The following is a 23,474-nucleotide window of genomic DNA, read 5'->3' as shown; positions in this document are numbered from 1 at the left end:
AATCTTGTGGGACTCCAATCCATTTCCTTATATTCTATGTATGTTTAAAACAACAAAATGTTGCTGATCCTGCACTGTACCGAAGCCTTCAGGAAACAAACAGGACTTAGACAGCAAGGATATTTTCCTGTTACAAATGGAGTGTGTAGTCACTGAACATACAAAATAGATCTCTCTGCTCAGATGCCTCTGATCTTCTGCAAAACATGAGAAGTACTTTATTTCAGCCTCCACAGAGGCCCAATCCATCAAGAGACACATAATGGACCAAGAACAATAATTCCAGATTACAAAATCTAGTGTATCATCTATAAAGTACAAGTTGTTTAAACTGTGGGATCAGGCTGCCCTGATGACTACTGACATTAGATAATCAGGGCTAATGATGAACTTTGCTAAGCATTTTTCACGGTTAATTGCCATGCGTTCTATTTCTGCTGAAGACTTCCATTTGCTGCATCATTCCAGGGCTGCTGATGCTCAGTGGGAAATGGGATCTGCAGCTCAGCCAGTGATTGCTCCATGTGAGCAGTATTTGCAGGTTTCCAGCATAAAATCTGGGTTTCTTTCTCTCCCTGCCACCTCTTGCTTCACCTGGACTCTCTTAAACCTCATCCCCTGCCCCCCAGCTCTGTTGTTCATACCTGCAGATTTAAGATAACTTCATTTTAGCAAACATTTTAGACCAGTCTCTGTTAGTCTGCCAAGTCATTCAGTGCGGATACAGGACTAAAGGTAATTTTTTTTTTGCTGGTTTTAGTGGGAACTTCGAGGCCAGTGAAGTTTGACTTGAACTCCTTGCAGTGCATGGCCACAGCTGTGGTTTTTTCATAATACAAGAGTTATCTTCGTCCTGATGTCTCCCTGCAACAAGAGCTTTCCTACTCCTTGTAGAGGGAGAAGAGAGCCCTATTCTTGCTGTGGGAGGCTGAAAGGCCACTTACCTTTTCTCCCTTTGACATCTCTCCTGACTTGCCAGTCAAAGTATATATTACATTAGCATTTTTCAAGCTATTGGTGTTCAGTTCACCGGCAATAATATGGAGTTTAACGAAGTACTGGGCTTTCTGCTTATTTTTCAGAAGATCGTTTATCTAGAAAAGCAGAGCAACAGAGATTTGTTTCAATGTAGGCTTCATCTAAAAAAAACCCAAAACATGGTGAATGCTCTTTTGTTCTTTTCATTCTGAAGTTACATATTTTACCCTGAAGCAAGGTGATGGAATCTGAAAAAAGTAGAGACCTCTCTTGTTTTCAGTTCAGCTCACATTGCACCCTTATGTCTCTGCATGAGCAGTAGGTGCCTCCAGAATTGTCCTGATGTCAGTGGAAGGTGCTACTTAAATGTCAGTCTCTTTTTTTTCACTAAAGCCATTATTTTTTAATCCCCTTTATGTAAAAGATGGCCTGCAGACCTTGCTGCTGACAATTCAGATCTTAGTTCAACCCCTGTCTCAACTGAGTAAAAAGACTTTAAGCATAGCCTGTAACACAACCCAAAACTTACCTGAGGGGTGGCAGTGTTCTACCCTAACTCACCAAATGATTCTGTTTTTCTTTCAAGTGGGAAAAATGCAGTCTGTGGCCCCTAGATTTAAATGTGATCAGAAGTGTACAAGAGCCAATATTATCTGTATCTGCTGAATCAAAACGCTTATAACACAGATGAGATTTCTGCAGAAGCTAATCCCCCCTCTGTGTGAAACCTTTTCCCTTGTTTACTTACATTTGTACCTTTGAGTCCCTTGTTTGTTGGTACAAGCACAGTAAATGGTCCCAGAGTGCTCAGCTGCCATTCATAGGTATTTTCTTGTGAGAAAAGGGAATAAAAGAAGTTTAAATGCCTATAGAAAAACTCATTTGACAAAGGGACTGTGCAAAGCTGTGAGGAGAGAATAAGCAGAAATATTATCTGATTATTAAAAATTAATTTAAGATTCTAAAATCCGAGTCATCAAAAGATGAGAGACAGATGGGATGTGAAATCCAGGTGCTGATGCATATTTGACACAAAATGATGCAAAACATTCAGGATGCTCCTGGCAGCTTGGATTCTGTGGTGTGCAGGCCAGAGCAAGAACACAAACCCAGCAGTTTCTTTGGAGATGTGTCCTTACAGGAACACAGCCTTCTACTTTAAATCAATTCCATCTCTATGGGGTGAGAAATATGCTGCTGATAACCTGCTGGTACTGCAAATATCAGCAAGCATAATACTGGTAATCAAAACTGATGTACTGAAAGTTAGTTAGAATTCATTTACTACCCAGAGGCTATTCCTGTATCTGAGACAGCAGCATGAGAGACCACTGGTTTGGCAGCTGAAGGCAATAAATATTTCTGATATTCAGCTCTTTTTCTGGAGGTATAAAATCAGAACTGAAAAAAAATCTTTACAGTTGTTACAGGTGTATTGTACAGAGAATTTATCTCCAAATTAATATGCTGTCCTACAAAACATCAATAAATTCTTAGCTCTTGAAAGACATCAGTGTGGAGTGAACATATTTTAAGGTAACTTGTGTAGTTAATGTGTCTTTCTAGCTTCTGGCTAGTAGATCATATGGCACATTTATGTCCAAAACTTAATCAAGGAACATAAAATCTGGGTTGTTAGCTCAGCATGCTGGGCACTTTTCAGACATGTGAGGAGAAATGCATAGAGAAACTGCAACTGGGCTCTCAGTTCTGAGGCAGTGGATACTGATCTTCAGGGCTGACTATGAAAGTCACTGCCCGGTTTTGATCTTGGCCAGCTATGGAGGATTCTTATTCTGTTCAGGAATTTATGGTCTTTATTTTAATTGCTGGGCTCCATGGGACTGAGCAAATTACATTAAACAGAAGGATTTTTTCTCCCACATTTAGAAGTTCAAGTTAAATATCCAGCCCAATTCCAGCAATGTTTGTTCATAGCTCAGATTTTTGCTGTAGAGAAGATGATGAAGGCTGTTAGGTTGTTCAGTTCACAAGGTAACTGGGAATGCCAGTGTTTTTAATGGACTAATGTGTATCATTCTAGACCAAATCTCATTTTTCCAAAACAGTGGGGCCAGGGAGAAGAAGTGGGGTAATCCCACTTGTTACACCGTGGGGCGAAATCCACTGTTGGTATCAAATGATGTGTGGGGGCTTGTGGAAACACGTTTAGCACCTGTGCCTGGAAGTTCTTGCAGACTGCATTCGTGGTTATGAGGAGCAGAGCAGAGGCCTGAGGGACTTTGCAGTGAGTAGCATGGGTGCTGTGTCATGCTGTGGGAGGCACTTTGCTGGAGCACGGGGTGTTGGGGGAAGACAGGGCAGGATCAGCCCCCTGGGCAGAAGCTGGCTCAGCTTGTGTGTGGTTACTCACCCATGAGCAAGAGGCTGGATGTCAGCTTGCCCTGCCACTGTCCTCCCACCTCTGCATTCAGCTCTTGGAGACGTTCCATGATGTTCCCATAGCACACAAACCCATTCCCCACGGAGCCCCCCTCGCACGTGCACCTGCAAAGGGATTGGGATTTTAGCTCTCAATAAACTGGCACCAGCACCTATTGCTGCTCTGAAGGCATTTTCACAAAGCACCCGTGCATTGTGGTTAATTCTTCACTTCTGCATGCTGTGAAGTGTGTCAGTGTGTGGGGCAGCCTGATGGCTGCTTGCCTGAAGTGGTGGACTCTTGTTAGCTGGGCAGGAGACAGTGGTGTCTGTCTTGCAGAACCTCTGAATAAAGGCTATGTGCAGCCTCTGGTCCCAAAATGTTGTGGTTGTTGGAGCCCAGAAATCCACTGAACCTGCCCAACTGTGGATGAGGAGAGAGCACAGCATAAATGTGACAGGTGTGACTCTTGCAGCAGGGAGTCTTTTGGGAGGACCTCTCGTGACATGGGATTCAGCAGGATTAATGGTAGTTAAGGGAGGTGATAGCAGCTCACCAGTCCTTGGAATAGCTGCATGGGTTTTGTAGAAAAAGTCTTCTCCTTTCAACAAAGCAAAGTGGTGGTTTGTTATCCTACCATTTAAGTAATGCCAACATTTTGGGCAGTAATACTTGTACTTTTTTACATTTTTTTTTCTGCTGCTGCACAAAATCTCGTGCTTTTTTAGATGCATGTGCTGCTGCTGTCTCACTTCTGCAAATAGCATCTCATATGTAACACCCTGGCTGTCTCCTGGGGACTCCAGCCTTTGAGAGGTGCCAGTGATGTGTTCCTGACCCAGTACTCTGGCTGTCTAAAGCAGACTCAGGTCACAGTGCCCACGAGATGGACAGAGAGACACTGTATTTAACAGTACCCTTCCAATTAAGTCTGCAGCATATTCAATACTCATATAATCTCTATCCACAATGATTCATCTCTTTGGATTTTTTTTTCCTAATGGCATCACGAGAGAAGGAACATTACTTTGCGTCAGCAATAGATGCCCTTTCTATAATTAATCATTTGCATGTGCTGGTTGTTAAAAACACACACCTGCCAATAACACCCCACATCATCAGCCTGATGTCAGTAGTATCAGCCTGATGCCAGATGCTCTCCTTTTCCCCACGTGTGGTCTCTGCTGTAGCTGTTCCTCTGCTGAGAGAAATGTTATTTGCAAGTCCTCACAAGTGCCTGCAATCTGGGGAGCTGCATACAGGCTCAGAGGGATGCTGAGATTTTGGCCAAGAGTCTCAAGCTTTTGACTCTGATCCTGGGTAAAAATGGCAGTCTAAAAGCATCCTAAATTTTTAGGATGCTATTCTGGGGGTTAATCCACTTCTTTTAAAGGGGATCTCTTGAGCAGAGAGAGCCTGACTGTGGAGCCTGGATGAAGGGTTTACAGCTGGGAGTGAGGAACAGCTGCTCCTTGGGAGCTGGTTGGGCAAATATTGCTGAATTGCTGTAGGTAGCTCCCTTCCACTTCTGAACACAGAAGAGAACAACTGAGGAGCTGAGAAATAGCATAGTAGAAAAAAGGAACTACACTTGAAATATGGCACAAATTAGATTCAGGTTTAAAAATAAACCTCTCTTCTCTTTTTCGTTCAATATTCATAAAGAAGCAGGTGGCTAAACACAATAACTTTTTTGGCTATCATTTCTGGGGGCACAGTGAGCTGCAGAAATACCTGCATAGTTTGAAACTTCTTTTCTGAGGACAATATTGCTCATAACTGAGTGGGCATCCAAGTAGCACAGTTTGGATTTGTGTGCCAAACTGGAAAGCATTGAGCAATTGGAGATGAGCACCTATTGCATGGGATTGAGCTCTTCAACCTGTGTGTTTCCTCACTTCTACTGATGAAGGAATTGCCTTTCTATGACGAGGATGGGGAAGACCAGCAGGATTGGAAAAGACGGGAACTGTCACCAGTTCAACTTAGGGAAGAAAAACTCTGTCTCTCTGGAAGAGGAAAGCTCAGGTTTCTGTCTCCATTTTACCAAAACCTTCTATAATAGAGTTTTGGTTTATGAAGCTAATAATTTCTACATTGAAGACCTAGAGGACAAATAAGAGTGGGATTAAGAAAGAAAAGAATCGAGTTTAACTACAGCTCTTCTTGGAAACCAGAGAGATTATGATCTAATATACAGTGTAATTCTGCACTGGTTGGAGCTTCATAGCTTCTGGGCAAGGCTGAACATGATTACTGTGCTAAAGCAACACTATAGAAAGTGTCAGCACTCACTCAGGAAAAATCTACATGGGAACATAAGACAGAGGCAATTGTGATTTTTGAGGAGGTTGCTGTGTTTGTTATATTCACAAATCCAATATTTGAGTTTTTTACATCTTTGACTGTATGAAAGATTCATTCCTGTACAAATAATTTGGTTCTGGAGAAAGTAGAACTGTCTGTGTGGGGAAAGCTAATAGCATAACTGTATCCTCAAAAAAACCAAACCAAATAATAGAAAGGAAGAAATGGAGTTTTGTGGCCTCTGTTACAGCTTTGTGTTTTAGAAAACAAACAAAAAACCCCAATCAAAACCCCCTCCCAAATACATTTAAAATCTGAGCTGCAGCCAAAATACAGTCTGTCACCTATGAAAATCTATTTATTGTGCCCACATTTGTAAATCAGCGCTTTTCCTAAATTGCTCTTTCATAAATGGATTTTCCTTAGCTCAAGTTTTATTTCAATCCCAGTCCATTCTTCTTTACTTTTTTGCCATTAAATATCATTAAATGAATGATATGCAGAGAATTTTTATTGTTCTTTTCAATCACCAGTAACAAATTTTTAATTTTCTCATTCTGAAATTCTCAAAGCTTTCTCAGCTTTCAGAAATTGTTTTACAATGGTGAAACAGTGGCTAATCAAGGAAAAAAAAAGTTCCTGATTTGGAATTTTATTTCGAAATTCCAACTGCAACAGCAGTGCTGTATGGTAGTACTCTGTACTAAGTGTTGTGTGGGTCTATAGTAAGCAGTTGGAGTAGCACTCTATGCTGTAGAAGAGTACTAGGGGATTTTCTAGATAAATTTGTTTGAGATGCAAAATAGCTTTATGCCGAAGTGAGGCTGATATTACCCTGCAAAGGAAAGCTGTATGATGACACAAAGGCTGGCAATAAGAATACTCTCCTGAGTGCTTTCTGTCTACAGAGCTATGTGATAATTTGTTCCTAACTTACAATGCATGGCCTGTGTTGTCCTTCATGTTCAAACTCTCAGCTCCCAAAAACTGTATTTCAGGCACAGCTCTTTAACCCAGCACCTGCCATCAGTGGGCTGTAGGAACACATAAGCCAAACTCTGTGGTCCAAGAGAGCCTTGTAGAGTTTAGTGCCATCTGTGCCTTTTTCCTAATGTTCGTGCAGCATATTTCTGGACAGGAAAAGCCAAGTCTGCCAGAGGTTTTGCAGTTTCCCATCTGCTTGACTGGAAGTTTCAAGGAACCTGCTCCTGCTGGGGTTGGTGTTGCTTTCACAGCTTGGGGGGCAGATTCCCCTGGTTGTGTCTGTATCAGTATACTCAGAAGAGACAGGTCTCCAGTGCTAGCCCATAATTAATACTGATTACTTTTCAGCATGCTGCCTGGCATGTTTCTGGCCCACACCAAGTAGCATTTTCCCTGGCAGTGCCCAGGCACAGTTGAAGGGATAGCATGTGCCAGGGACTGCTGCCAAGAGGCAGTTACTCTGTTTTGGAAGAGGTTTTAGCTGAGAGACAGACAATGCTGCTTGCCCTGAGGAAGAGAAAAGAGATTTTGGTCCTTTTTATTTACTAGTGTAGAAATGAACCTCTGACTGCTTTAAAAATAAAACTTAATAGGTATTAGCAAATGGCCTGATGAAATCTAACGCTATGTTAATTGGCTGACCCTAACCCCATTAAATCTTGTGATTTGTCCTTGATAAAGAAGCCATTAAAGATGACTTTAGGAGGGGTCCATCCACAGGATTTGTTTTAGCAGTCCACTTAATAGGGAAGGAGGGAGAAACTGTGTGAAACTTTCATAACCAAAAAGACTCACGCAATCTGTCCTGGTGCAACTGTTAAGCATTTGGCTTTTTTGTGGCAGGTGTTGTTTGTTTCACAGATGTCCTTCATGCTGCAGCCTTTCCCAGGTACAAAGTTGGTATAATGTTCCTTGCATTCACAGTGGGACTAAATCAGAAGGATGAGAGAAAATCAGCTGTGCACAAATTGTGGATTTCAGGATAATTTCTGGAACTAGGGCTTGAACACAGTGTCTAAGTTAATCACCTGGTGAGTCCAGACACAAATATAAAGCTTACATTGTATACACCAGCCTGTTTCAGAAAGCTGCACTTCACTGAGAGGTGACCATGAACTGCAAAACAACCCTGAATTATCAAGTCCTCTTTTGGCTCTTCAGGGTGTCCAAGCAAACTATGCCTTTTGAAATCTTGCTTTTTTGATAGTGCAAGTTTTAGGCACAGAAATTGGAGACAGTTCCCAACATCATGAATAATATGCAGTTTTTGTAAAGTGCCGTTCATTGATTGTTTTCAAAGACTCAGACTGCTTCTTTCCTAAATAAACTAAATTTTGACATGTATATGTGGTACCAGTATAAGGACCCTGCTGGTTCTACAAGTCTTCTGTGGTCAGAGAGAGAAAATTTAACTGGGAGAAGATTTATTTCAGTGCCTTTATTTCGGGGAGGCAAATCAGAGTCAAAAAACAACACTATTGCCATTCCTATTTTTGGAGAGGAGCTATAAGGATTCTCTCCTGGTCACCTGCAGGCTTATGGTAAAACTAAGAACAGCATTTGATTTCCTTGAGAGCTGTTTCCCTCATGGCTTCTTTTTCAAGAGAAAGCATTATTTCTTCTTGCACTGACCTTTCCTGGGCCGTCATAGATGCAGATGCTGGACTGTGCAGGGCAGTTCCCACGTGCTGCCTGACAAGGGTCTGTGGGCAGGCAGATTTGACCATCCCCTGTGTAACCTTCTTGACAGGTGCATTGGTGCTGATTTGGCCCGAGGTAAATGCAGTTGGCATTAGGATCACAGACCTTTTTGGAGCACGGGTTGATAGCTTGTGAAGAAAGAAGTGAAGGAAATGAATTATTGCCCACAGTTTTCAAATTGAAGACAAGGATTTACCAGAACACCTCCATGCCAAACAAGGCCTGGGCAGACTAAACTTTTCATAACAGCCAAGTCTGAAGTATTGTGGCTGCATGGAGATGGAAGAGAGGAATGTGTTTATGCTAACGTAGTAACCAACTGTTTGCTTTTGAGCAGAAATGATCTCTTAACTTGGCAAACTGAGTTATAAACAGTTTAAAGCATATAACCATGCTCATTAAAATATCACAACTATTTCCTTGTGCCCTGGTGGATTTTAACTAGAGAAGGTCAGGTGGGAGGTGGGAGGTGGGAGGTCTGTGCAAGTTTCAAGCACATGTTAGATGAGTTGGAAAATATTTCTCAATACAATAGGCCTTTGCTGTTTTCTTTCCGGTAGTTAAACAATATAATGCCATTGGTTCAGCTGTATGAAAAACTGTCCAGCAGGTGCTTTAGTCTTCCACACTCTTCTACTTTCAGGATGGCACTAGAAGCTCACTAGGTATTTCCATGAACCATTTTTTTGAGGCAATAGCATTGCTTGTTTTTTTCAAAATTGAGCAGTACTTGGAGGGCATCTTCTCACACCTTTGTGTCCAGGTTAGGTTATGGTTAAGCACACATCGTATCTAGAAGATGGTATGCCCTGGACACACCTTAAAAAGTCGTGTTTCTCACTGTTTTCTCCTCTTATCATCCCTTCCTTTCCCCTCAGCTGGGACTGATCTGAGCCAATCTCTTCTAAATTGTGCTTCCAGCATCAGATTAAACAATATCCTTTGTTGCAATTTGTCTAGGCAGAAGAACTGGTACCATAAGACACAAAGGGACTAGGGAAAAGAAAATCTGGACTCTTATACAGTTAATTTGGGCATTCAATGGCAAGTTGAGGAGTCTATGAAGACACCTCTAAGGTGGAGTTTACCTCTAGCTGAGATACTAATAGCTTTGTTTCATGAAAAACAGGAAAGCTGAAATGAACTTTACCTGCTGTTGATTTTGATGAAAGCAAGCTGTGGGGCTGAACTGGACCGAGCAGAGAGATATGACAGCAGTGGATTTGTCAGCACCAACGACCCAGTCTCCACTTTGTGTATTTCAAGAGGATTGACTAGCTTACTCTGATTGCATGGACTGTAGTTGGATGGATGGGCTTCTGAAGCACATTTTAGGATGTTGTTTCACCCGGAAGGAATCTAGTTTGTGCTTTGGGATATGAGCCCAAGAAAAATTAGATGGTGCGATGTGGCTCAAAAGCACATTCTGTATCTGAACTATAACACGAAGGATGGCGCATTCAAAGAAGTGGGGCAGGAGTGGGAATGACTCACGTTCACATCGTGTCCTGTCCCCGTGGAAGTTGGGCAGACACGTGCATTGCAGCTGTCCTCCATCCTCCCCTGAGGCAGCACACCTGGAGTTTGCAGGGCACCGCAGCGCCTCGCACTCGCCTACGGCTGAGGGACACAGGGGCACGGGTTAAGCTGTGCCTGCACACCGTGTGAGGCTTAGAGGGTCAGCGAAGCTTCGGTTGCTCTTGCATGACTAACCTGAGACCAATTCATCCTTACCTGCGTCACAGCTGTAGAACACATCCCACATGGAAAATGCTACTTACGCTGATCACAGCGGAGCCCTTCGTATCCAGACAAGCAAGTGCATCTTCCATCCCCTGTAATTCCACTGTTGCAGACTCCATGAACACAATCACAGACTGTAGGGAGAAATGGATTTGCTTTACTGAACAACAACAGTGTTTGGAATCACACTGTTAGTGGTTGCTCATAGCAAGGTGTGTCCTAGCCAGCAGCTTTGGCCAAACCAAGCTCTGACCTGAGTCCCTGTATTTGTAGGCTTCCATTACTCAGGTCATCACTTCTTGCAGTTGCATGCATTAGTAAATAACACATGAATTTTTGAAGGCTGTTAAGAGCTCGGGGTCTGAAAATCTGCAGAACAGATGCCCTAAACACCAAACTGACTTGTTGCTAGTGCCATAAAACTTGTAAAGTTTGAGAGATGGTCTGAAGTCAAAATTGGACATAATGTGTAACATAAACCTCTTTAATAACCATTAAGTTATTGTTTGTTTTTGCTTCAACACGGTATCTCTCAAGTACTGCAAGAAGAGATGAATTTTGTGACTTTTTTCCTCCCCTTTCTAAACAGAATTTATTTAGTTAAAAGCACAATTAATCACTGTCGAGGTCTCAGGCTTCTCTCTTCATATAGTCTCTCATTTCTGGTTATATTCTGATTATGAACTCAATGACAACATGTACACAAGATGATGCATTCACAACTGTGAGACCCATCTGTAAATAATTTTTGAGTCCTTAAGTATGCTGCAAAAGCTTTATAGTTATAACTGTTTGAATTATGGCAATTTGAAATGATTTTTTAAAAGGCCATTTGGAGTTACACTTGGAAGAGTCTAAAAGAGGTACAGTATTGTATTGCTGGCCTCATATTTAAGCTGCAGTGATGTAACATATCTTCTTCCCCTTAAAAATATAGCTTATGTTCATGCAAATCACCTGCACTAATAAATTAATAACTTCCTACCTATGTTAATAGTAATAATATAAAAATCAGGAATGTCTGACGTGTTACTGAAAAGCAGTTAGTCACAAATGAACGTTGTTTATATTTTATTTATTTTCAAACACTTAGAGGAGCTCAAATATCTGAAAGATGAAGTGTAAAATATTGCTTAAATTAATATCTAATTGAGTCTGCCAGTAACTTCTTGGAAAATAATTACATTTATGATATTAAATCCATTCAAGTACCTTATTTTCATGAAAATTCTGGTTCAGTTATATTTCAGTGTATCAACACTGGCATCCAGTGGACGGCTGGTAGAAAAAGGGTATCTGAGCCAGCAGTGGTGTAGGATTAGTGTAGAAAGGCCAACAGAGATTATTTAAATTGTGACCATTTGTGACTCCTTAAAAGTAACATTATGTACATCTTGAGGGAAGAAAAGGAGTTTTACTTTGAGATAAGCAACTATTATCACTTAAGAGTGTTTGAAACATTTTTTTCAGGCAGTTTTTCTGGTTTTTCAGTGTAATTTTCAGCAAGGCTCAGGAAGGTTAAATAATAGAGATGATTAAAGCAGGCAAAAGTGGAAAATGCTATGTGCATATATACACTTGTGACACATAAACATTTTAAAAAAGTGTACACAGCTTTAATTGCTCCATCAGACTTCCACTTCTGGTAGATGTATAGCTAATCAGTGAATTCATCAATCACCCAGACCCCAAAACCAAAGTAAACACACACTTTTGACAGAATTGTATATCTCCCTGGCACAGAATAGAGCAAAAAGCTCTCTTTCCTTTCCCCATTGTGTTCTCTGAGGCAGACAGCAGCTCTTACTGAGAGCTCTTTGGGCCCTCTACCCATTTCACTGTGATTTCTTGGAGACTGAACGCAGCTTTTACTCCCTTCTTTTCCCTAATCGAATAAAGCAAGTTGAATATTACCTGATGCGCAGTCAGGACCAAATAAATTGTCTTCAGCACATTTTTCACAGGCTGTCCCACCAAACCCTTTCTGTGAATTACACAATGGAATCAAAACTTAAGTTTCTCATCTGTCTCTATACAGATACATGCTTAGAAGGCTGAAAACAGCATCTTTTGCTGCCAAAAGAAAATAACGTGACAGTTTCAATCAATAGCTACCACAATCTAGAAAACATTGTTTTTTAAACAATCTTGTCCCCACATATTTAAAAAAACTAATTTGTAGATCTTCAAATCAGATGTTCTGAATATCAAGGTAACAATGAAGTACAATAATCAAGCCTAATGTCCAAATCAGGCTTAAAATTGTTGGGTTGTGTTTTCTGGCTGCTTCTACCTCTGCCACTTCTTCACATGTCCCCAGAAGAGGATTTTTGATGTAAAGATGAACCATTAGAGGGGGAGGTCAAGAAGGTTGATATGAATTGTGTATTAAAGATCTATTTGCCTGAGGTTAAGCACTACATGTTGCACTCTCAGCAAAGGAACAGTGTATGGAGAGTATACCCCCATGTAGAAGTACTTTCTATTTAGGGCAAAAAGCCACACGTAATAGCACAATTTTAAAAAAGAAGAACTCAAAACACCTGTCTTGGGAAGGCAAGAAGAAAGAACTTTAAAATAATTTCACCTGAACATGCTCAGGTCCATAGAAATAGTAGCGTGAAGATTAGTGCAATCCAAGCAAAAAAAAAAAAAAAAAAGAACTCCAAGCCCATCATGTCCACTGTTTCTGGAATAATTTTCTTTAATGTATTTATGCAGTGGAGCATGCATTATTTTTCAGCAAAACTTGCATGCTGTAGTTGTATTTTTTTTTTTTTTTCATTTAAAAGAAAGGGCGTACCTGACAAGTGCATGTTCCATTCCCAGCTATGCCCTGTGAGCAGCGTCCTCTCCCGTTGCATGGTGATGCAGCTCCTCCTGGACATGCTGGAAATGACAATGTTTAAGCTCTCAGTCACCTTGCTCTGAACCTTCTGCTCCCCTTGCACTTGGACAGGTGACCACCCCTTGGACAGGTGACCACCTTGGCATTCTGGCCCAAGCAGGGCCTCTGGGACACAGCTGCTGTTTTGCAGCTGCCTCAATCTTTTCACTAGAGTCTTAGCATCAGCAGAGATCATCACTCTCTCTTGTCTGGGAATTTAAGGCTAGTGACTGTAGTCGAAGGTTTGAGCAAAAAATAATTATGGTATTCTAAAATACCATATGGTTTTGTTCCTGCTGATCCACCTGTCTGCCACACCCTAAGCTCTTGGCTTTTCTGGTACAAGTGGAGCTTGCCTGACCACTCCTGTGTGTTGATATAACTCTGATGGATTGATAATTTGCTCTCAGGATTTTATTTGATGCTAAGCTGGAGTTTATTAAGCCTTCTTTTTCCCCCACCAAAAATTGCATTTGCTTTACGTGGGAATTTTTTTCTTTTCCCTGTTACATACATGAGGCTGTGATAATTGATTCAAACAATCTTGGGAATTGAAATATCGAAATATCTCACAAGCAAATCCTGTCCAACAGAATGTGGTCACTAATCAGACTTGTGTGACAAAGGTGTGTTATGCTCTTCAGTGTCTCTGGTGCTAAAACCATGGCTACAGGCAGTGGCATAGAAGGTGAGACAGTCTGAACAAAAACTCCAGCCAGCAGGATGTCATAAGAAAAAAAAATACTATATTTATAATAAAACTAGTGTGATTTTTTGTCTGAAAGTTTGCAAGATCCAAATCTTTACTGAAAGATTGCCTACAGGAAATGTATATGACAGTGGGTTTTAGGCAGATCATTCTGTCAGATTTTCTCTCCTATAGGGACACTCTTATTTTTCACAGTTGTCTTGCCCCTCCTTGTAAACGATGTATTAACTCTCTTCCATAAGCCATTCCTTCCTGTAATTAGAATTTCCATTAGGTACCATAATTTTGATGCAGGTGATATCTAAATGAATCAAACCCCTTCTGGCCTCACAGGTACTCTGCTGTACCTTACTAGTAAGATTTATTTCTTATAAAGAGCCTCAGAGTTTGTTCTGTGTGAGTGGAGAGGAGCAGCATTGGATTGATGCTCCCCCTGCCTAAGGTAGTCCTTATTAAGAATATTTAAGTAATGTGGAAGTTTTAGCAAAAATTAATTTGATTTGGATACAGTGATGAGCAAATGATGTGCATATGTGTTCACTTAATTCCACTGAAATCTTTGGCTTTAAACCAGTCTGTTAACATTTCTCAGTTTATTCCTTCACGTAGTCTGGGGTCTGTTGTATCCGTGTAAGCTTCTTTTGAAAAACCAATAAATTTAAAGATGGAAATTTTAGTGCTGTTTACCTCATACACGCTGAAATAATATTTTAAGAATTTAGGTTAAATAACTACAATTGAGGGAAAGTTATAAATACTATATTTTAGTCTTTAAAGTGGCTTTTAGTGAATCTTGTTTTCTGGCTACTCTATGATAGTTAATTCTTATCTTTAGGACTTCTGGCAACTGTTTAATATTTGCACAGAATGGGAAATAATTTACTTGCACTGATGCTTTTATTGAATGTGCAAGGATAGAGAAAACTCAGAGTTCATGTTGTAATTCCTAGGAAAAATTACTTTACAATTGTTGACAAAGAAGGTGTGGGTTTTGTTGGATTTTTTTTTCTTTTCTTTCTGTTGGCATTCATTGCACTTCCCCCTGTCTTCACTACATCTTATCTCTTGTGATACTTGCACCAAGGGACAACTTTTTCAGAAGCTGGGCAAATTATGATACTGTTGTACAAGTTTGTACAAGGCAGATAAAGTGCTTCCTTCAACCAGCAGGGCCACAGGAGGCAGTGCAGGGACACTGGAGCAGTGCAAGGACACCAGAGCAGTGCTGGCACCATCACCCGAGGAGAAGAGACACCTTCGCTTTTATTGGGGATGCTTTTTGAAAAGCAATAAGAAGGAGATGCTTTTGCTATCTCTTAACAGAATGTGAAGGCCAAATATTTGAATCTATTTGAATTCTCTTAACAGAATGTGAAGGCCAAAAGAACCTAAATCTATGAGCATTTTTTTTCCTTCATGGACATAAATTCAGAACTTTCCCAGTGTTATCAAATAGAGCCTCTTAGAATACTTCTCTTTGCCTGACTCCCTGTGAGGCTGAAGCAGGGAGTAGTACTTGAAAAGAAGTATTTTGAACCACATAATACGATAGCATTAAATTTAGTATCTCTCCTCTTGGCCTTTACTTTTTCTTTTAATATTTCTCCCTTTTGATTCTTACAGATCTTCCTACTCAGTTGGTCATGGCATTCACCTTTCGGTTGGTACCCAGGCTTTTCTTGGGAGCCATGGACATATTTGTGCAGAGTGGGAACCTGTGCTGTGCTAGGGAGCAGCTCCTGCTGCACCTGAGATCCACCAGCTGTAGCACCTGTGGCTGGATGATACTGGCAGTGTGGAAAGGCTTTGCTTTTCCCCCCTGGACCTTTTTGGACCCTGTGCTTTTCTCTTTTGACTTGATGACTTTTCACTGGGGCGGATTGGTGTGCAGCTGGATGGCTTGGTGTGCCTTGTGGGGAGGGAACAGGACAAAAGATGTTTCATTCATACATTGTGTTTCAGCATGTGCTATCGTTTAAGGAAGTCAGAGTGCTATTTAAGGCCTGATTTTGTCCTTGCCATGTGAAGTAAACCCCTAGTCAGGGATTTTTGCCTGGCCTCAGGAAGGACTGTCTTTCCTCCAAATATTTTAACTTGTGCCATATTCTATTACAGGGGTTGTGATAATGTAGAGATAACTATTTTTTTTTTCCTCCAAATAAAAGCAGAAACAATGCTGAGACCTTGAGTCTTTGCTTTTTGGGCTCAGAAAGTTTGTCCAAAGGAAGAGAGGGCTTCCTTGCCTTTACAGCCTCCTTCAGACAGTGGTGCAGGCAGGGCTCTGACTCTGGGGCAGGGGACTCTGCCCCTGGTGTGGCTGCCCAGAGCACCCTGATAATGGGAGCAGGAGCACTGGGGCTGCGTTTGGGGACGGGCTGGCAATCCACCACAAAGGTCACTCTCTTCAGGAGACATGACCACACACTGCGCACTCAGCTCTTTGCCAGTCTTTTCTCTTGAGCTGCTGTGAGCTGCACTTTGACTGCATTCCTTTAGCAGATAAATGGCTGGTGTTTGAACTGTTTTCCTTTAGCAGATAAATGATCTGAATTTAAATAATAGCTTGGGCTAAAATAATACTTTTTAAAAATCTATTTTGTGGACAAAAGACTTCACAGACATTGAAACAGACCTTGAGCCATTAACTAAAGGAGGAAACTCTGGGCAGGAAAAGTTACTCTGTGGGTCTGGATGCCCATCTTGGTTGCCTGAGATGTGATGTATTTGTGGAGGTGCTGAAAAGCTTTTCCTGAGGAAGGGGCAGCAGGAGAGGAGACACTCCAGAGTCCCTTCAGTAATTGCCCTCAGCATTCACAGGCAGTTCAAGAAAGTGTTTCAAGCTGAGCTGAAAGAAAAGACCCTCCCTACATCACGAAGTCAAGAGTGAGGGATTCGGAATTATTTCAGGTGCAGATAAGGGTGGTTTTGACCTAAAACGAAACATTTGAATTTGTGGTTTGAAAAATCTTAATTTTTAAAATCCATTTTGCGGATCCTCCCAAATGAAATAATTTTGCAGGTGTTACCTGTAATGATTTGTTTTGAAAGTCTCAAGATCTAGGAGGTTTTCTGAGGCTCTTTACATTTTTCTATGAATTTTTCTTTTTAAATGAAAATTTGAATGCCTGGTTTTCTTCAAATCCCCTAAGTTTTAGCTGAAAACTGCTATTTATTTCTACTTTTATAACAACCTCTGAGGAACAGACTTCTACAGCAATAGTTTCTGAAAAGAAGAAAAGTTGCTGCTTTCTTTCTCTTCAAATTCTACATGAAAATAAAATCCCAAAGCCCAAACCAACTTACCCATGCAGTCTGGGCCCCAGTATCCCTGACAGCACTCAGGTTGTTCAAATTCCTTCACACAACGATGCCGACAGCCCGGAAAAGAAAGTGTGTATGTTTTAATTTCCAGGTAATACCTGTGGAAAAGAAGTTAGAGCTGCTTTAAAGTACTTACAAGCCTCCCATAGGGAAAAGTGAAATACTTAAGTTCTTCTCCTTTCAGTATCACACAGGAGCACTTTAATCTTGGTTGCATTGGTCTGCAATTATTTTTTTTTCTTCTTTAAAACATGCATTGAATGACAAGGTCTAAAAAGATCCTTGGGACATTTCTTTTGAAGAGTGTATTTATCTTCCCACCCCAGCCTAAATACAGCACATTTCTTGAAGTTTTAATTTGGAATAGTATTTTAAAAGAAGTTTAATACCAAGGTTCTTTAAATGCTAAGTAGGCTCAAAATAATTACATTTTCTCTAAAAAACTGCTCTTTTTTTTTTTTTTTTTTCCCAGTTGGAATGGCAGGATGTCAAATTGTTTTTTATAAATCTCTTCCTGCCCTTCATCCTCACAACTCCCCGGTCCAGAAGTCTGAAAAATACTTTATTTATATGATATATAAGATTAACACATAAATATGACATGATATGATATGAAATGATACAATACAATATAATACAATACAATACAATACAATATAATATAATATAATATACTAGATAAAATTATATAATAATACATATATGAACTAACTAAATAAATATATTAATAATATTTATCCTATGTTTATCCTTCACATCAAGTATACAGAATAAATATAGAAGAGATTCTATGATACTGTCCAAGAGAAAATCTGTTAGACCATCAATAGCAGTGTTTGTTTTCCCCTTACATCACCTGCCGTTTCACCTCAAGCGTTGAATACCCTGAATGCAGCTTGAGTTGTGGAGTTGGTGAAGCCTCTGGTAAATGTTCCATAAGCAAATTGGATCGACTAGAGGATTTTTATATGTGTTAATGTTTTCTAATTACGGGAGAACAATATTCATTAGCAAAGCTCTGACAGAGGAGATACCTGCAGTCTGGTGTCCCAGTCCCGTTGGTAATTTTGGTGTAACCAGCAGGGCACTGGGTGTCAAGGTTTAAAGAGCAAGGCACACATTTGGTTTTCACTCTAATGAGCAGCTTTTGATCACATTGCTTCTTCACCTGCAATAGGAAAAGAATAATTGGCAAGAAGGAAAAGCACTGCCCCAAATGACATTGCTGAAAAAGTTTGACTCAGCTTTTTTCTCACTCACAGCTCTTCTCTGTTCAGCAGGAGCTCCGTGTTTTGGAGGTAAACTAGGTAATAGACCAAAAATTAGCACTTTGCAGAGGCTTTGTCTGCACAAAATATGTCCAACCACTGCAGAATAAACCCTTCTAAGTGTAATATTTTTCCTAAGAGTGCTTTATCAACCAATACTAAGCTTGTCAGACTTAAAAGCCAGGTTACAGAGACAGCATCAGCCTATGGTGTGTTAGTTCCAAAGTTGCTGACAAGTGCCTTCCCCACTCAAAGTCAAAATTAAACAAGGTGTGGAGGAGGCAAAATTAAATCATCACCATTGTACTGATCTAAAGGGCTATGGCTGGCATTTTCAAAGTGGTGACAAAGAATGACATCTTGCTTTGCATTCAGATCTGGTGGAGGTTTTGGACCTGACCCCACCACAGCAGAGCGCTGACAAAAGCCCTATTTTATTTTTTTTTAACTTGTTTTTACGTGCCTATTTTAAAACAGTAAGTCATTGCTGAACTGCATCTAATCTTGGCTTCATCTTCTTTCTTCCTGCTCTTTGTAGAAGTAAGTTCATAATTCACAGAGAAATTACCTAATTCAGAGTATGTTTTTAAAGACCAGCAACAAAACCCCGTGCAGTCCAGAGAGTCTTGGACCTTCTGGGCACTTGTGGGATGCAGCAGGCTCTGCAGAAGCTCACAGCTGCTCTGGGTGGGTACCCTTGCACCTTGGGGCAGGATTTCTGCATGTCCTACGGTGGTCCTGGATGAAGCCCTCACTCAGCAGTTTCTCCCCTTGACAGCTGGACATTCCAGCAGCAAAGTCTGTGAAGATGTATCACAGACACTGATAAGGAGATTTAGATTGATAACCTCTGAGCTGCTCTGTGTGACTGCCACCACCCACATATAAGCACATTTCAACATCTATTTCGCTGTCAAATTTTAGTCTTCATAAGTGCAACTGTTGAAATCTGCTCTGGGGAACATTGAAATATTTGGGTAGTGAAACCCTTTTGTTGTGTAGATGCTTTTCAGGTGTCTTTGAAGTAAAAATGTCACCTTTTCCCAGATGTGGGTATAATGTGGATAGAACTTGAAAAGGCATTTGGTGATCATCAAAAAGTTTCATTTTTTGAACAGTAAAATTCATTGAGTTTTTTGAAAAGGAAAAAACTAAATAAAGATAACTTAAGCCCTTTCTCTACCACCAGCTGTAAAACACTATTTGTTTTGGAATGGTAACATCATTTCCACTTTCTCCAAATTCCTCATTTTCCCTTTTTGCTTTTTAGAGAAAACTGAAGAGAGTGGACTTTTTAGTGTCTCTTCTTTTTATGTCTCTTCTTCTAGTCTTCTTTTTAAAGAAAAAGAATAATATATTTCCCAGTACTTTTTGTGTATTTCAGTGTATATTCCCATTTAAAAACTGCAACCAACCAACAACAATAGCAACAAAATACCTGAGTGTCATTCTTTCCCCCTTCTAATTTCTCCCTGTCCTTTTGTTTTTTCTTTTAAATCTGTTCTGCCTCTCTACAAGGGTGGTGAAAACAGGTGTTGTGAAATTCCACAGATTCATAGTGTTTGTACATGACAAATGCATCACTTCCCTAAAGGACTACAGATTCTTTACTTATGTTTATGGCTTTGTGTTATTATTTTAAATATCTCAATTCCTTAGATTTTTATCACTTACCTAAAATACCTTTTCATTAGTAGGAAAAGATAATTTTCGCTATAGAAAAATTTCTGCTTTCATCTTCTGACTTACTAGAAATCCCAATCAATTTCTTTTGATAGATGCATAATTTACAGTCTTTTGCCACATATGCTAGTTTTAGAAACTTTTTCAGTGTACTCATGCTGTATCATTTGAGACAAATTCTCATGCAGAATAAACAGATGCATTTCTGTTATCTCAGAGCACTGAATTACAGAGTTCTTAGGTTGTAATTCATTGTCATAGTACCAGTGACTGTTAAAGTGGGTTTTCCTGCTCTAAGATACTGTATCTGATAACTGATCTCTCTATAATGCAGATTAGTACAGATAAATAACAATCTATTATGTAAAAAGATGCTTCTTACCTCATCTTGGATTTGTGATGTCAAACATAATTTCATTGCAATCAAAAAAGCCAAAAAGAATAAAAACCCTGGACTTTTTTCCATTGTGAATTGGATTTTTTTTGTTTCAGAGCCGTCCAAGCATAAAATCTCAAAATCTGATGTCAAACGATTGTTAAAGGTGCTATTTCTTCTGCATTCTCAGGCAAATTCTCTAGCAGGACTCTTGTCTTCCCCAAGGTAAACGAGTGAAGGATAAGGCATGCAGAGCTTGCCCAGGCAGGAGAGATTCCAAAACGCAGGGTATTTGCTGAAAGTTTTCCCTGGAAAGTTGAATAAAGCCTCCCTCACTGAATGACAGGATATCCTGATGGGGCTGCAGTCATTTATTCCTCTCTCTGGAGCTGTTGATAGTACAAAACCAAGGACACTGAACTTTTATGACAGAAGGTGATTTCTTATTTGAGGTGAGCATGGATAAGGGGGCTGGAGTAATTACCGTGCTTCTTATTATTACAGTTACTTAACAGATCTAAGGGAGAGCAAAGGATCTCTGGAAGTTGGCTTATCAGCCCTAAGAACAGAAGGATAGGTCACCCCAATGGGGTTCTGGGAGAAATACTATGGATTTTATCTCAGGAGGCCAGAAGAAGTCTTTCAGATTTGGTCAGCTAGATAAAAAGGGGCATATTTTTCCCCCCTTTCTGCTATTTTTGTTAAATCATTTTGACTGATTTTCTGGAGCTAAGCAGAAGAAAATTGACTCAGTTATATTACTTGGATATGGTAGGGAGAGATGAATACTTTGATTTGCCAAAAACATTTTGATTTTGCCCCTTCGATTTGCCAAAAGCAGGACATTTTCTTTCTTCTCAGAGTTTTTCAGCTCACTTTTAGTGCTGCTCTTTGGCACTGCTCTGGTCAGTCTTGTAAGGGCAGGCTCTCTCATGTCTCAAATACCTGAGAATATGGCTCCCTCCAGTTTGGCAACTTTGCCTTAGAATTTTTCCCCCTGACCTTAGAATTTTTTCTGTCATTAGAAGGTGCTCCATAAGGATACCTTAATACAAAGCTGTTCTTCATAACACCTTATCTTTAACTCTGTGTGGTTTTCCTAAAGAACTGAGCAGTGATAATCATATCACATAATGTACAAATCCATCTACTTTTGTTATATGCTCTAAAAGAACACTGCAAAATCGCTGGAGATGGCAGGGCAAGGTGTTTCCTGTGCACTCATCAGATCCTGTTCCTTTCTCTATATGATGAGGAAAGTAAATCATTCCTTGTTTTTGCAGACATGATAGCAGCCAGGATTGTGATGGACGTGCTGACAGTAGGTATGTTCCTAAGAAGGGCTGGGTTTGTTATTTTCTGAGGTCAAGGTTTCACGTGACTTTGGCTTTGTACAGTCTGGCCTGGTGGAAGGGATGGCTCAGGTTTTACTCTAAAAGCAGAATCCTGGAGGATCTCCTCTTCCTGGTGGTCATAGCCCATGTCCACATCCCGTTCTCTCTGGGATGTGTGGGAATGAATCTTTCCCTCCTTGTAGTGCAGAAGTGCCTGGTGGCAGTGTGGGCAGAGTGGCTGCCTGGGCAGGGGCTGTGCCACCTGGGCAAAGCACATCTCCCTGGTCCCTGTGGGAGCTGGCACGAGCTGACAGCTTCTTCAGCAGCTTGAGGTGGCCTGGGTCTCCTGCCTGTTACCACTTCAGGGAGCACAGTGGTGAAAGGAGCCGTAAATCAAGCACATCCCTTTCCTGTCCTGTAGACTGAGATAAAAAGTAACAGCATCAGCTCTCTTGTTATCTGCTTTTGCTTCTTGTATAGGCATTTGGGTGAAGTAAACTCTTTTTCCCTTTCCTTCCTCTCCCTTCTCATCAGGGTGTGGTCTCCTCACTGCTATGATGACAGCTCTCCTCGCTCAGAGGGACCAGCCACCCTTTCCTCTTGTTGGTGACGGGCATTTTTCTCCTTCATTGCGGTTACAGACTGTGCCAGGCTCTGACTATGGCTCCACCTGGCTGGCCCCTGCCCCACTTTGGACAGAAATTCAGGCTAAAAGGTCACCTGGCACACAGGCTGGGGCTCCCTGCGCCCTTGGCGGTGAGAAGGTGACACCTCCGTGCTCGAAGCAGCCTGTGCAGTGTGGCAGGGTGTCTGACTGCCAGCCAGGGAGAGCTGGTTTCCTGAAAGCTGGGATCACCTTGGCATGGGGAGCCCAGCCAAGCCTCCCTCCTCAGATAACCCATGTCTCAACTGCTAGTCACCCTTGTACATCTGGAAACTTCCAGGTTGCAAGCAGTCTGGTGAAAAAGACTATTAAGAGTCACTGTGTGTGCTTTAATACTGCAAGTACCACGTGCTGGGGCATTCCCTTCTGCGTGTCACAGTTTTGCACTGCTCTGCTATTGCATTCCTGGACTGGACGCTCCTGCTTTAGGTAATTGTGAACTAGTTATCCTTTTACTTTCTTCATCCACCTACTGCCTCTCCCTGAGTCACTGCTCCTATTTCTGTGCTGTAAATGTCAACCAACCAGAGAAAACATGATGGCTCCTTTATGCAGACGTTTCTGAAAACAGTGCCTGTGCTTTTTTCAGCATCACAATGAAAGTTGCTCTTTCTCAGAGCCAGGTTCATGAGGTCAGTTCAAAAGTAAATCAAAATCAGCAGAGGTAAAGACATGAGGGTTGCATGTCTTCACTCTACAGAGTTTTGATGACCACACAATTTCCTGCATTTAAAAAAGTTTTAATTGAATATTGACCACATAGCTTGCATTGTGTATTGTTCCCCTTAAATTTCAGAATGTGAAACTCTCTCAATCAGCAACCAGAGGTGACTGAACTTCACGTGATGGGTCTCAGAGACTCATACAAAACTCAACCATTTCACAGTCATATTGCCAAAGCACCATTTCAGACCAAGAAATAAGAAAAAAACAAGACTACTTTGATAGAAAACACTCATTGCAGCCTGAACATTTTTGAGCTGTGCATGATAAATGCTGGTACTACTTTCCTGGTATGTTCTACCCTACTTGCAGCTCTGCTCCTCTCCCAGGGGGGCAGACTATTCAGTGAGATCTTAGAGAGTGTCAAGGGTGAGGGCAGTATTGAGCTAAATTTGATATTCTTACTTGGTAAT

The 23,474-nt window shown here is 40.9% G+C and overlaps 1 protein-coding gene across 1 annotated transcript in view; it reads right to left on the bottom strand.

Annotated features, from left to right (window-relative positions):
- Nucleotides 1–20,523, bottom strand: part of STAB2 (stabilin 2) — a 78,528-nt gene extending 58,005 nt beyond the window's left edge. Inside the window, exons 1-12 of the mRNA XM_066319964.1 lie at nt 20,347–20,523; nt 18,048–18,181; nt 16,996–17,111; nt 12,900–12,985; nt 12,011–12,080; nt 10,135–10,230; nt 9,848–9,973; nt 8,285–8,481; nt 7,448–7,581; nt 3,353–3,486; nt 1,727–1,809; nt 945–1,094 (exon numbers count right to left, since the gene is read on the bottom strand). Of these exons, the coding sequence (XP_066176061.1) occupies nt 945–1,094; nt 1,727–1,809; nt 3,353–3,486; nt 7,448–7,581; nt 8,285–8,481; nt 9,848–9,973; nt 10,135–10,230; nt 12,011–12,080; nt 12,900–12,985; nt 16,996–17,111; nt 18,048–18,181; nt 20,347–20,430 (1,410 nt within the window). The 5' untranslated portion in view covers nt 20,431–20,523. The remainder of the gene's footprint in view (nt 1–944; nt 1,095–1,726; nt 1,810–3,352; nt 3,487–7,447; nt 7,582–8,284; nt 8,482–9,847; nt 9,974–10,134; nt 10,231–12,010; nt 12,081–12,899; nt 12,986–16,995; nt 17,112–18,047; nt 18,182–20,346) is intronic.
- Between the last annotated feature and the right edge of the window lie 2,951 nt (nt 20,524–23,474).

Source organism: Sylvia atricapilla, chromosome 5, assembly GCF_009819655.1.
Source record: "Sylvia atricapilla isolate bSylAtr1 chromosome 5, bSylAtr1.pri, whole genome shotgun sequence".
In the NCBI taxonomy this organism is placed as follows: Eukaryota; Metazoa; Chordata; class Aves; order Passeriformes; family Sylviidae; genus Sylvia; species Sylvia atricapilla.
Note: the sequence above shows the minus strand (reverse complement) of the source record. Positions and strands in the feature narration are given on the sequence as shown.